This window comes from Micropterus salmoides, unplaced genomic scaffold (assembly GCF_014851395.1).
Source record: "Micropterus salmoides isolate LMB-PRFRI ecotype aquatic unplaced genomic scaffold, ASM1485139v1 Ms_hic_scaffold_14, whole genome shotgun sequence".
NCBI lineage: Eukaryota > Metazoa > Chordata > Actinopteri > Centrarchiformes > Centrarchidae > Micropterus > Micropterus salmoides.
Genome location: NW_024040485.1, coordinates 30,850,674 through 30,864,933, shown reverse-complemented (window position 1 = coordinate 30,864,933; position 14,260 = coordinate 30,850,674). Strand labels below are relative to the sequence as shown.

General features: G+C 42.9%; 1 protein-coding gene and 1 pseudogene across 1 annotated transcript; both read right to left on the bottom strand.

The window, feature by feature from the left end:
* Positions 1-2,583: 2,583 nt before the first annotated feature.
* On the bottom strand, positions 2,584-4,615 carry LOC119902670 (annotated as a pseudogene).
* Positions 4,616-10,433: 5,818 nt separating this feature from the next.
* On the bottom strand, positions 10,434-12,686 carry LOC119902669 (tripartite motif-containing protein 16-like). The gene has a single exon (XM_038718999.1). The coding sequence runs from the start codon at positions 12,581-12,583 to the stop codon at positions 10,916-10,918; it is 1,668 nt and encodes a 555-aa protein (XP_038574927.1). The 5' UTR covers positions 12,584-12,686; the 3' UTR covers positions 10,434-10,915.
* Positions 12,687-14,260: the final 1,574 nt, after the last annotated feature.

Below are 14,260 nucleotides of genomic sequence, written 5' to 3'. Positions count from 1 at the left end.
CGGATCCTTCAGTAGATCCAGACAGATGGAACAAAAGATTGCTTCTCTGTCCAGCTTAACTCTTTTATGCGTTATTCCTCTTCTCAGTGAGAGTGCAGATCAGGTGGAACTTAATGTGTTTGAGAAAGAGGGAAGGGTTTTTGGACTTTACCGCATTCCACAAAGAGTTGCTTTTTGGGAGAGACAGGGTGTTGTCATTTTACAACATTACGTACAACGTTAAAATCTTCCTATTGAGCTATGGTTAGCAGCACTACCATGTTATTAATATTTGTGTACATCAGATCATTATATTTTCTGATTTGTAACAGAGTGCGCAAAGTGTTAGTGTTCAGTTCTCATCTCATTAAAGGATTCAAGTTTTATTGTTCAGTGTCAACAATTATTCACACAAAAGCATCGATGTGAGAATAAACATCATAGATATTAATTATTAACTACAAGGAAAACCAATCATTTCTTTTACTTTAACATTTTTCTACTTACAGAAGTTTTGACCAGCCCATCCTCCCCAGAAAAATAAACATATGTCGATTATGCAGCAGCTTATTACGACCTATATTTACGTTTTTGTTAGGCTGTGACCTCTAGGAGCAGAATAAGTCAGGCGATGTAGCATAAAGAGCTACAATGTTCATGTAAGAAGGGCAATGGATGAGTTATGTAAGATAAGAGCTTTAACTTAAGAGCCCGAGGGTTGAGTCTTGTTTGAATCGAATGTCAGAATTTACATGTTTAGAACGTTTTGTAGATTACTGACAGAATAAAAAGATCATCATCAACAAAAGACAGAAGCTTTGTGAAGTTTACCTGTCAACCAAGAACATGTGAGAAGCTGGAAAATGCCAGAAACCACAAGACTCTGGTACAGAGAGTCAAACTTTAAAGATGTTTCTTCCTTAAACTCTTGGAGGTATTTTCAGTGAACTCTTTGGAATTACCTGTATTTCTGAATAAATTGGTCATAAAATGTGATCTGATCCTCACCATCGAGTCACCACAATAGACAAACACAGTCTGCTTAAAATAATACCACATAAATGGAATGGTTTATGGAAAGGGTTACAGAAGTATCTCTAAAAGCCTTGATCTTTATCAGTCCACAGTAAGAAAGACAAATCATTCTATGAAGAGAGAAAGTTCTGCACTGTTGCTACTCTCTCTAGGAGTGGCTGTACTGCAAAGATGACTGCACGAGTACAGTGCAGAATGCTCAGTGAGGTAAAGAAGAATTCTTGAGTGTCAGCTGAAGACTCATAGAAATCTGTGGAACAAACTAACATCCCTCTTGCAAATCTACGATACGTAAAACACTGCACAAGAATGGAGTTCATGGGAGGACAGCACGGAGGAAGGCACTTCTGTCCAAAAAAACATTGCTGCACGTCTGATGTTTGCAAAAGAGCACCTGGATGCACTACTGGCAAAATATTCTATTGACAGATGAAACCAAAGTTTGGAAAGAACACACAACCATATGTGTTGAGGAAAAAAGACACAGCAACATCAAAAGCTCATCCCAACTGTGAAGTATGGTGGAGGGGACATCATGGTTTGAGGCTGCTTTGCAGCCTCAGGGCCTGGAAGAGTTGCCATCAGACAGCAAAATGAATTCCAAAGTTGATCAAGAAATTTGGCATGGGAAGGTAAGGCCATCTGTCTGCTAATTGAAGATAAACAGAAGATGGATGATGCAACAGGACAATGACCCAAAGCACAGAAGTAAAACAACAACAGAACAGCTTCAGCAAAAGAAAACATGCCAATTTAATACAAATCCAATTTATGCAGAAATCCAGGTTCATCCAAAGGGTTCACAACCTTTTCCTGTGACTATATTTCCAACCTTTAGTTTAAAGGCGTCAAAGAGGTGACAGCTACAGAGCTACAGTTTGAACCCTATACATATCTCAGGACAGAACATCTGTTCTTTCCTGTGTTTTGGCCCAGAAATAGGCCTTTTGTGTACATAGAGAATCTTAGATCTTTGAGTTCAGCTCATGATGAATGGGGGCAAAAACAAAAGTGTTGCGTTTATAATTTTGTTCATTGTATTAATACTTGGTGCAATGTGCTGATAGTGTTTCACAAAAAGTAGTGCTACACTATCTTGGCACATTACTTCTGTATGTTATGAAGAAGGTTTCACACAGCAGAGGCTCATTGTAGTGAAGGTACATAATTAAAGTGTCTAGAAGTTCTTCAATGTAGATTTTCCTCTGTACTGAAAATAAGAAACAGCAGGTGGAGCCATACACACATATAGACATCAGTTAAACGGCCATCACTGCTGTTATTATTGAACCAGGTCAGTGAACGCACCTTGGCCTCCGAGCGAGTGCTGGTTGTTAAAAAGCAACAAGTGACAGAAAACTCTGCTCATTTCTCTGTGACAATGCTATTTTAGTGAGGAAAGCTGAAAGGACAGAGACTGACTGACAAATGCTCTTCTGCTCTAAACATGAACTCTGTACTTTGTGGTGTTTCAGGAGGAAAACTGCCTCAGTTATACTCTCATATTAGTTTCACATTTTCTCCATCAGCTTTGTATGATACCCTGGACTGAAGAGGAGAAGAAAATACTTTGTTCATGTTTGTTTATTCATCATGTAAACCTTCAGTTTGTTCACACATCCCATCAATAACGTCTGTTAAATGACTCTTGTTCAATGAGCATTTAGAGCTCAGAGAAGTTTCCATTTTCATGCAGAGAAATGTCAGTTCAGGTAAACAAAAGTCATCCTGAGCAGTGATAGCCTCCATGGCTAAACAGACACAGGAAGGAGCGCCACCTAAAGAAACTCAAACATTTACACAGCAACTAATGAGAAGACGTCAAAGTACCGCCCACAATATTTGATTGACAGCTGATCTCTGTGCAGTGAAGAAATGCCACAACAATCAGCTCTCAGCAACAAACTTAAGGATTAAAACACAGAATTTAACCAACTGACCCTGAAATGACTTCTGACTATTTGACTTTACAGAACTCAGCAGTGGTTTCAATATAAAACCAAAGTCCAGCATAGAGAGGCTGAGTGAATGTGGCCTGGACTCTGTGGAGGAGAGTCATGGTTTCAGAGATGCTGTAGAAGGACAGAATACCTGCACTGTGATCCAGGTACACTCCGATTCTGGAGGACTGAGGACCTGAGACGGGAGTTTGGACATTGTTGTACCAAAAGTTATAAAGCCCAAGATTTTTCATTTAGTCCAAATCCACATTCATCTGACCTCCCTGCTCTGCTGATATTCTTGTATGCAACTGCCACATAAACTCCTCTCCCTCTCCACTCCACCTCCCAGTAACAACGTCCAGTCAGACTCTCTCTACTCAGGACCTGACAACATCTAGTGAATCTGTCTGGGTGACTACAATAAGACTGTTTTTGACACATTGCTTTTCTGTTCCCCTCAGATAAAAACAGCCATTTGTTTGCTGTGTTTGGATCCAGAGTGATGTCACATGAATATTTTAAGAAGTCAGCTCTGGTCTTGGGCTCTGGTTCTGACAATAAAACATCCACTTCAGTCACTGTCTTTAAATGTTTGTCCATGTCTCTCTCAGAACGTCCTGTAGTTTATCTCTGACTTCTAACACAGCTGCTGTCACATCCTCAAAGTAGCGCAGAGGACGGATCTTGATGCTGGATGAGTCTGTAGATTCACTGAGTGCTGACAGTGAGGGGTAGTTGTGTAGAAACTGGGTGTGATCCTCTGTGTGTGAGAGCTGCTTCAGCTCAGCGTCTTTCCTCTTCAGCTCAGTGATCTCCTGCTCCAGCTTCTCCTGAAGCTCTTTGACTCGACTCACTTCAGTGTCCTGCTGGGATCTGAGCTGCCGCTTCACATCGGACCTTCTTTTCTCCATCAGACGGATCAGCTCGGTGAAGATCTTCTCACTTTCCTCCACTGCTTTATCAGCAGAGCCATTGATAGCCTCCACCTCCTGCTGAAGCACCTTCACATCTTTCTCTCTGTCCTGGATTCTCTGCTGGATGTTTTGTCGACTCACCTCGAGCTCTCTCTGCCTCTCGGTCCTTTCTGCTGCAGCTGAGACTGTGTCGTGGCCTTTGTGTTCATCCACAGAGCAGAGATAACAGATACTCTGCTGATCAGTACGGCAGAACATCTTCATCACCTCATCATGACGAGAGCAGATGTTCTCCTGGAGCTTCTTGGAGGGCTCCACCAGCTTGTGTTTCTTTAACGGAGCAGCATCATAATGAGGCTGGAGGTGTTTCTCACAGTAAGAGGCCAGACAGACCAGACAGGACTTGAGGGCTTTCAGTTTTCTCCCAGTGCAGACATCACAGGCCACATCTTCAGGTCCAGCATAGCAGTGATCAGCAGGAGCAGCTTGGAGTCCAGTCTTCTTCAGTTCCTCCACTACAACTGCTAACATGGTGTTTTTCAGCAGGACAGGCCTCGATGTGAAGGTCTGCCTGCACTGAGGGCAGCTGTGGATTTCCCTTTCATCCTCTGCATCCCAGTGGGTTCTAATACAGTTCATACAGTAGCTGTGTCCACAGGGAATAGTCACTGGATCCTTCAGTAGATCCAGACAGATGGAACAAGAGAAGGTTTCTTGTTCCAGCTGAACTTCTTTCTGCGCCATTTCACCTCTCAGTGGTAGTGACTGTTAAATAGTTTCAGTTTCGCTGAACAGAAACAATCTCTCTGCTCTTGTACACTCGCTGGAGTGAATGAGATTCATCAGCAGCTGCATTTCACACTATCCTTATACCTGCAGATGTGCGAGGGGGAGGGAACAAAGCCATATTTTGATCAGGTGGAGCTCGCTGTGTTTGAGAAAGAGGGAAGGGTTTTCATGCTTTACTACATTCCACAAAGAGCAGCTTCATGGGAGAAACAGGGTGTGGTATCTATTCAATTCAATTTTATTTGTATAGCGCATAATCACAACAACAGTTATCTCACAGAGCTTTTCATAAAGAGCAGGTCTAGACCGTACTGTATGATGCTATTTACAGAAACCCAACAGTTCCCACCAAGAGCAGCACTAGGCAAGGAAAAACTTCCCTTTAAGAGGCAGAAACCTCGAGCAGAACCATGGCTCAGGGTGGGCGGCCATCTGACTCAACGGGTTGGGGGTGAGAGAGAGAAAGATAGCAATAAAGTGGGAGGGGGGTAGGGTGTAGGCGGAATCAGTCTTCACAATATTCACACAGAGGTACAGACAGTAAAGGTACAGACTGAATGAATAATGGGGCAGATATTTATGATAATGATACGATAATATAATAATAACAATAATAACAATAGGACTAGTAACAATAGTCGTTGCAGCAGAGGGTGTTGAGCAGGAACACGGGGGCAGCAGGTGACCCGCAACCACAGATCCAGACTCCACAGCTCCAGAGCCAGAAACACCTGCAGGAAGTGATAGGAGGAGAGAGGAGAGGGACGAGAAAGCACAAGACTACCGTTAGTAACATGCAATAATGGGATGAGGTTGCATACAGAGGGAGAGAAAGTAGAGGAGAGAGGAGCTCAGTGCATCATGGGAAATCCCCCGGCAGTCTAGGCCTATAGCAGCATAACTAAGGGATGGTTCAGGACTCACCTGAGCCAGCCCTAACTATAAGCTTTATCAAAGAGGAAAGTCTTAAGCCTACTCTTAAATGTGGAGATGGTGTCTGCCTCCTGAACCCAAACTGGAACCTGGTTCCACAGGAGAGGAGCTCCGTGACATGAACATTCACTTAGACAAATCAAACTCAGCAGACTCTGATTCAGTCCTTTGATCTAACACGGGTTAGATCAAAGCCCCCCGAACCACAAAGCTGGCAAGGTGCTTGACCTCGTTCTTGTCTGAAACTGTGCCACCGAATGCCTTACAGTCACACCTCTACACAGTGACCTCCACTGGCTCCCTGTGGCCTCCAGAATCAAATTCAAGTCACTAATGCTTGCATACAGAGTGGAGTTAGAGGTGTTATAAGAGGAAGTGTTCTCGGAAGAGATGAGTTTTCAAGAACTTCTTGAAGTTAGAGAGGGACGCCCCTGCTCTGATGGCATGTGGTAGCTCGTTCCACCATCATGGTGTCACATATGCGAACAGCCGGGACTGGGATTGCTTTGTGTGAAGGGATGGCAGAGCCAGGCCGTGTTTGTCGGAAGAGTGTAGTGGCCGAGAAGGAACATAGACTTGTATTATGGAGTTTAGGTAAATGGTGCAGACCCAGTAGTAGCTCTGTACGCAAGCTTTACTGACTTGAATTTGATTCTGGAGGCCACGGGGAGCCATTGGAGGTCACACAGTAATGGAGTGACATGCATCCTTTTGGGCTGATCAAAAACCAGACACGCTGCTGCGTTCTGAACCATTTGTCAGGGTTTCACCGCACAAGCTGGAAGACCCGCTAGGAGGGCATTGCAATAGTCGAGGCGAGAGGTAACCATGGCCTGTACCAAAGGCTGGGTTGCATATTGAGTGAGGTAGGGCCTGATTTTTCTGATGTTGTATAGAGCAAAGCGGCACGACCGAGAGACAGCAGCAACATGGTCTGAAAAGGACAGCTGGTCATCAATCAAGTTTCTCACCACCCTTGTTGGAGTGATGGTTGAGGAGCCAATTTGTAGTTTGATGTCATGGTGGATAGATTGCTTGGCTGGAATGACCAAGAGTTCAGTCTTAGAGAGGTTTAGTTGAAGGTGTCAAGCCTTCATCCATGCAGATATGTCCGAGAGACAGTCTGTAATCTGCGGCGAGACATTGGGGTCATCTGGCAGGAAAGATAGGTAGAGTTGCGTATCGTCTGCGTAGCAGTGGTAAGAGAAGCCATGCGAGCGAATGATCGGCCCCAGTGAGGTGGTGTAAATTGAGAAGACAAGGAGCCCTAGCACTGAGCCTTGGGGTACCACTGTGGAGAGGCAGTAGGAGGATAATTGTCCTTGCCACAAAACATTTTAGGAACGCCCCGAGAGATAGGATTCGAACCACAGGAGTGCTTTACCCGAGATGCCCATTGCTGAGAGTGCAGATAGGAGGATCATGTGACTGACTGTGTCAAAGGCAGCTGATAGGTCAAGCAGGATAAGAACCAAGGATCGGGCTGCAGCTTTAGCTAACCTTAGGGCTTCTGTTACAGACAAAAGAGCCGTTTCAGTAGACTGGAGTGACAGTTAGGCACTCAGTGGCACAGTTTCGGACAAGAAACAACAGCTTTGTGGGTTGGGGGGCTGAGAACCTGTGTTAGATCAAAGGACTGAATCAGAGACAGGAAGTCTGTTGAGTTTGATTTGTCCAAGATAATGTTCATGTCACCGAGGACAAGTGATGGACAGTCATGATCTTGGATTGAAGACAGCAGTGTGTCTAGCTCGTTCACAAAGTTACCCACTTTTCCCGTTGGATGGTAGATCATAAGAGATCACAGAGACCTTTGACTACTACTGTATTGAATGCAGATCACATTTTATTCACAGTCAACATTAGCAAGAGGAAAGGAGATATTTGCTAAAAAGAGAATGTTGAAACTTAAAACTTGAAATGATAAGAATTAGGAATTAGAGATGATAATGCAGACTATTTTATGATAGTGTCTTTGGTTCTGATTCAGCATTGTGTGGGTCTGTGTTTGAGAGGTCATGATAGTCTGCTATTGTGTGTCTGACTCAGTTTTGCTGCCACCTCCAGGGACAAAGGCAGGCTGCAGTGTATAATTCGCAATGCAGAGAAGGTGATTGGCTGCAATCTTCCATCACTTCAGGACCTGCATGCCTCCAGGACTTTGAGGCGAGCAGGAAAGATTGTGGCCGACTCCTTCCATCCCAGTCACAAACTGTTTCAGACTCTCCCCTCTGGCAGGAGGCTGCGGTTCCATCAGGACAAAACAAATTCCTCGTACGTGTAAAAACTACTTGGCAATAAAAGCTTTTCTGATTCTAGTGGACTTTTTCGAGCAGCCTGATAATAAGGAATTGCAGTAATCCAGCCTAGAAGTAACAAATGCATGGACTAGTTTTTCTGCATCATTTTTAGACAGGATGTTCCTGATTTTCGCAATATTACGTAGGTGAAAAAAGGCGGTCCTTGAAATTTGCTGAATGTGAGACTTAAATGACATGTCCTGATCAAAGATAACTCCAAGATTCCTCACAGTGGTGCTGGAGGCCAGGGCGATGCCATCAAGGGAAACTATATCTTTAGATAATGCGAGAGAAATGGAAGGTTAGGTCTATAGGTCTATAGTTTGCTGAAACTTTAAAGTACTGTGGTACATAGCCTGTTAATAAAGAAGTGCTGACTAGGGGTAAAACTTCTTTAAGCAGCCTAGTCGGGATGGGGTCTAAGAGGCAGGTTGATGGTTTAGATGAAGAAATTATCGAAGTTAGCTGGTAAAGATTGAGGGAAGCAAAGCAGTCTAAACATATCAGATTTTACAGCCATTTCTATGGTTCCTGAGTTTACAGATAAGCCAGTGCCAGTTGAGGGCAGGTCTTGTAGTCAAGCAGAACTTGAGGTCCTTGAAATTTGCTTTGACCATTCTCTGGGACCTGGAAGAAATTGAACGCTGCCCACAGGGTCTGTTGTGGCACCAATCCAAAGGTGTTAGCGAGATCCAGAAATACCACATGGAGGTTTTTCTTCTCCTACTTAGTAGTCTGAATCTGTATCAAAGAGGCCGCGTGCAGTGGCAGAGGAACAGAGGTGTGGACCCAAGTTGCAGACACTGATGAGGAGGTTGCAGTAAAGATTTATTTAGTCCAACAAAACAGAAATACTAACAAGACAGGCTTACTTCTAAATATACTGCGAGAGTCTGAAAAAATGGGAAAGTCCAACAAAGGCAGTCCAACTCAGGTAAAATTTAACGACAGGTGACAGTAATCCAAACACAAGGAACATCCAAAAAATCCAAAGAAACAGAATACAAGGCAGAAACACTCAGCATAAGACAATGACACCACGAGGACTAAACAGAACTGAGGGCAATATATACACACCCAAGCAGGCAGGTGAGACACATAAACAATCAGCAGACAGGAAGCAAAGCTAGACAAAAACACATGAAACTGATCACTAAAAAATAAAACAGGAAGAAAAAGCTAGCGACAATACACAAGGACATGTGAAACCAAAGACAACAGAGAACAAGAAGGCAATGATCAACTAACCAAACCTAAACAAAAACACAGAGGCAAAGAGTAAAAGAGGAATGGAAATAATCAAAATAACAGAAAAATGCCACTAAAAAACCCAAGAGCATGACAATCTGAGGCCAGACAATGCTGGCATGTTCCAGACATCCTGAGAAGCCACATATTCCTGCTTTCTGCACGGTTGAGTTGGTGACTTCATTGCTCAGTAGAAATGTTAAGAGTCTTTGGGCCATGATGCCGAAAAAGTGTTAACACCTCATTCCAGGTAGGGGTCTTCTGGACTTGGGCTTGGTTGATGGTTCTTTCTGTGTCCTCTGCTGCTTGATCTTCATACCAAATCTCTCTGCTCCATCGTTGAAAATGTTATCTCCCAATTCATCCAATTTCAGTTCAACCCCTCCTGTGTGTGCTCTTAACAAATGGACATTCGATGTCCTGACACTCCTTCTTATGCCAAGACTTCGGCCACATGATTTGAGGCTATCTCCCTTCCTGCTCTCTGCTGCTGACCGTGGCTGGCTGGGCTCAGGACTCAGATATAAAGGCTCATCTGTGCATGGTTGTGCTTTGTCCCTGTGGACTGTGGTGGTTATCCTGCCACTGGGTTTCATTGGGCTGACTTGACCGACCTTTTAGGATGTAATGGTCAATTTGAGGGCTGCTGCCTTGGCCTACCATGCACTTCTTTTTGCCATGATAAATCTTCAGGCCCTTCCCAGCCACAGATGCAGATTTTTAGCTTATGTCCTGCCGGTGCTGTTGCTGTGTTATGTTCTCAAAATGTACTTCAAATCAGTAAACACTTGAGCTGCAGAGAAACTCAAATCTTCTCAAACTTGCCACATCAGTTCTGTATGTTATGAAGAAGGTTTCACACAGCAGAGATTCATTGTAGTGAAGGTAAAAATTAAAAAGCTTGTAGAAGTTCTTCAGTGTAGATTTTCCTCTGTACTGAAAATAAGAGACACCAGGTGGAGCCAGACACACACACAGACATCAGTTCAACAGCCATCACTACTGTTATTATTGAACCAGGTCAGTGAACGCACCTTGACCTCCGAGCGAGTGTCGGTTGTTAAAAAGCAACAAGTGACAGAAAACTCTGCTCATTTCTCTGTGACAAAGCTGTTTTAGTGAGGAAAGCTGAAAGGACAGAGACTGACTGACAAATGCTCTCCTGCTCTAAACATGAACTCTGTACTTTGTGGTGTTTCAGGACGAAAACTGCCTCAATTATACTCTCATATTAGTTTCACATTTTGTCCATCAGCTCTGTATGATACCCTGGACTGAAGAGGAGAAGAAAATACTTTGTTCACGTTTGTTTATTCATCATGTAAACGTTCAGTTTGTTCACACATCCCATCAGTAACGTCTGTTAAATGACTCTTGTTCAATGATTTCAGGTACAGATTCACTTCATCCACATAAGCAGTGGGTTTAATCAGAATCTCTAATACATCATTTCAAATATTGAACAAGCATTTAGAGCTCAGAGAAGTTTCCATTTTCATGCAGAGAAATGTCAGTTCAGGTGAACAAAAGTCATCCTGAGCAGTGATAGCCTCCATGGCTAAACAGACACAGGAAGGAGCGCCACCTAAAGAAACTCAAACATTTACACAGCAACTAATGAGAAGACGTCAAAGTAAAATGTTTGATTGACAGCTGATCTCTGTGCAGTGAAGAAATGCCACAACAATCAGCTCTCAGCAACAAACATAAAGACAAAAGACATTTAAGGATTAAAACACAGAATTTAACCCACTGTCCCTGAAATGACTTCTGACTATTTGACTTTACAGAACTCAGCTGTGGCTCCATAATCTAATAACAAAAGTCCAGCATAGAGAGGCTGAGTGAATGTGGTCTGGACTCTGTGGAGGAGAGTCATGGTTTCAGAGATGCTGTAGAAGGACAGAATACCTGCACTGTGATCCAGGTACACTCCTACTCTGGAGGACTGAGGACCTGAGACGTGAGTTTGGACATTGTTGTACCAAAAGTTATAACTGTTTTTGTTACAATCTAAAGCCCAAGATTTTTCATTTAGTCCAAATCCACATTCATCTGAGCTCCCTGCTCTGCTGATATTCTTGTATGCAACTGCCACATAAACTCCTCCCCATCTCCACTCCACCTCCCAGTAACAACGTCCAGTCAGACTCTCTCTACTCAGAACCTGACAACATCTAGTGAATCTGTCTGGATGACTAGAATAAGACTGTTTTTGACACATTGCTTTTCTGTTCCCCTCAGATAAAAACAGCCATTTGTTTGCTGTGTTTGGATCCAGAGTGATGTCACATGAATATTTTAAGAAGTCAGCTCTGGTCTTGGGCTCTGGTTCTGACAATAAAACATCCACTTCAGTCACTGTCTTTAAGATGTTTGTCCATGTCTCTCTCAGAACATCCTGTAGTTTATCTCTGACTTCTAACACAGCTGCTGTCACATCCTCAAAGTAGCGCAGAGGACGGATCTTGATGCTGGATGAGTCTGTAGATTCACTGAGTGCTGACAGTGAGGGGTAGTTGTGTAGAAACTGGGTGTGATCCTCTGTGTGTGAGAGCTGCTTCAGCTCAGCGTCTTTCCTCTTCAGCTCAGTGATCTCCTGCTCCAGCTTCTCCTGAAGCTCTTTGACTCGACTTACTTCAGTGTCCTGCTGGGATCTGAGCTGCCGCTTCACATCGGACCTTCTTTTCTCCATCAGACGGATCAGCTCAGTGAAGATCTTCTCACTGTCCTCCACTGCTTTATCAGCAGAGCCATTGATAGCCTCCACCTCCTGCTGAAGCACCTTCACATCTTTCTCTCTGTCCTGGATTCTCTGCTGGATGTTTTGGCGACTCACCTCGAGCTCTCTCTGCCTCTCGGTCCTTTCTGCTGCAGCTGAGACTGTGTCGTGGCCTTTATGTTCATCCACAGAGCAGAGATAACAGATACACTGCTGATCAGTACGGCAGAACATCTTCATCACCTCATCATGACGAGAGCAGATGTTCTCCTGGAGCTTCTTGGAGGGCTCCACCAGCTTGTGTTTCTTGAACGGAGCAGCATCATAATGAGGCTGAAGGTGTTTCTCACAGTAAGAGGCCAGACAGACCAGACAGGACTTGAGGGCTTTCAGTTTTCTCCCAGTGCAGACATCACAGGCCACATCTTCAGGTCCAGCATAGCAGTGATCAGCAGGAGCAGCTTGGAGTCCAGTCTTCTTCAGTTCCTCCACTACAACTGCTAACATGGTGCTTTTCAGCAGGACAGGCCTCGGTGTGAAGGTCTGCCCACACTGAGGGCAGCTGTGGATTTTCATTCCATCCTCTTCATCCCAGTGGGTTTTAATACAGTTCATGCAGTAGCTGTGTCCACAGGGAATAGTCACCGGATCCTTCAGTAGATCCAGACAGATGGAACAAGAGAAGGTTTCCCGGTCCAGCTGAACTCCTTTCTGCGCCATTTCATCTCTCAGTGGCAACGACTGTCTGAGTTTCACTTTCTCAGAAGTGAAAGTAGTTCGAGCTCTGATCTGAACAGCATGTGTTTCTGCAGTGAATGGGGTCTGTCAGCACAGGCACTTCACCACATGTTGGTCACACCCATCTTCAAACTGTAGATCTGAAGGGGAGGGAACAAGGGAACAAGGAAATATATGGACAGAGTTGAGCTCGCTGTGATTGGAGATATGGAAGAAGAGGGAGGGACTATCAAACTGTGACTCGTTCCAGGAAAAGGAGTAACTCTGGAAGTGAATCTTGTTTCTTATTTACAGTGAAATGGTTAAGACTTGCTCCCCATTTGAAAACAACAAGTTTTTATTTGTAAAATCCTTCTTGGCTCCTCAGGCTTTGCTGATGGCTCCATAATTCTCCAACTCTTCCTCAAATTTTGTTCAGGTTTCTTTTACTGGTTAAACCAATTGACTGACAATAATCAAACCAAACTGCTGTATAATCATGTTCTTTGAAGTGAAAACAAAGGAGGGCAAACTAAAATCAAAGCTGCAGTCAGTGAGAATCAGAAGCCAAATGACCACTAATAAAGGCAATAATTTCAGCTTTTTGATTTGAAACCATGCAATCCTAGAATGTGTGTAAAAGGTGTCAGAGATGAGGACTCTAAACACAGGTGCCTCACCAGCTGCTATTTTATCCCCTTTGTTATTTTCTTTGTAAAACAATGAGATTAAAATCCCACATTAAGTTCCTACAGTGTGCTGACGATATGGCCCTTGTTGGCCCTCTGTGTGAGGGGGACTTTATGGGGTGCCAAATGTTAAAATTCAGATACAATTTTAAAGCTGATTATTTTGCTCACTTCCATCACATTTAGCTAATTTCTATTACATTAAAGATACAAGTAAAATAATATGTTATATGCAATCGTCAACAATTTGTTTATAAAAGTTAAATAAAAAGGTAAATGTTAAATCTAAATGTTAAACCTGAACGTTAAATCTAAAACTAAACGTTAAAAGTTAAAGAAAGAAAAGAAATAGAGAAATGAATGAATGAATATGTGAGACTTCATGAACAGGCGGTGACAGAACGTATTCCTTATACATAAATAGTTCTGAGTTGGTCTGGGTTATTGAAATACTTTTCCTATTGGTTACAAGTTGACGAGACTCAAAGTACATATCACTTTTAACCGAAAATAACATGGGTCTGACTTAGAGCATTTAGCTTTGTGAATATGAAACTTCCCTAATGTAAAGAGATTTACAATAGTACATAAGTTCTTTTCTTTACATTCAATATAGGTAATGACATTTTTTTCCTTTAACGGTGATTGCATGTGTTGTTTTAGATAGTATGTAATTTTCAAAGTTCCTTCCAGAATGTGTTACAGAATGAAAAATCATAGAAAGGTGCAATTGTTATCAACAAGTAAGAATTTCAAGGTAAACATGTTTGTTGTATATATTGAATGCAATATGTTCTATTGCAATTCTCTAACTTTGATTGTAATATAAAATCTAAAAGGAACAAGCCACACCCTGTGCCAATCACTATCAGTATAATAACAAACACAGAAGAAGTTGCCACGGGATGTTATTTTCTTTAAATTTAAAAAAGCATTTTATAAAGAGTAGATGTGAAACAAAGAACCTCATGTTGCTTTTCATTAAGTCCAA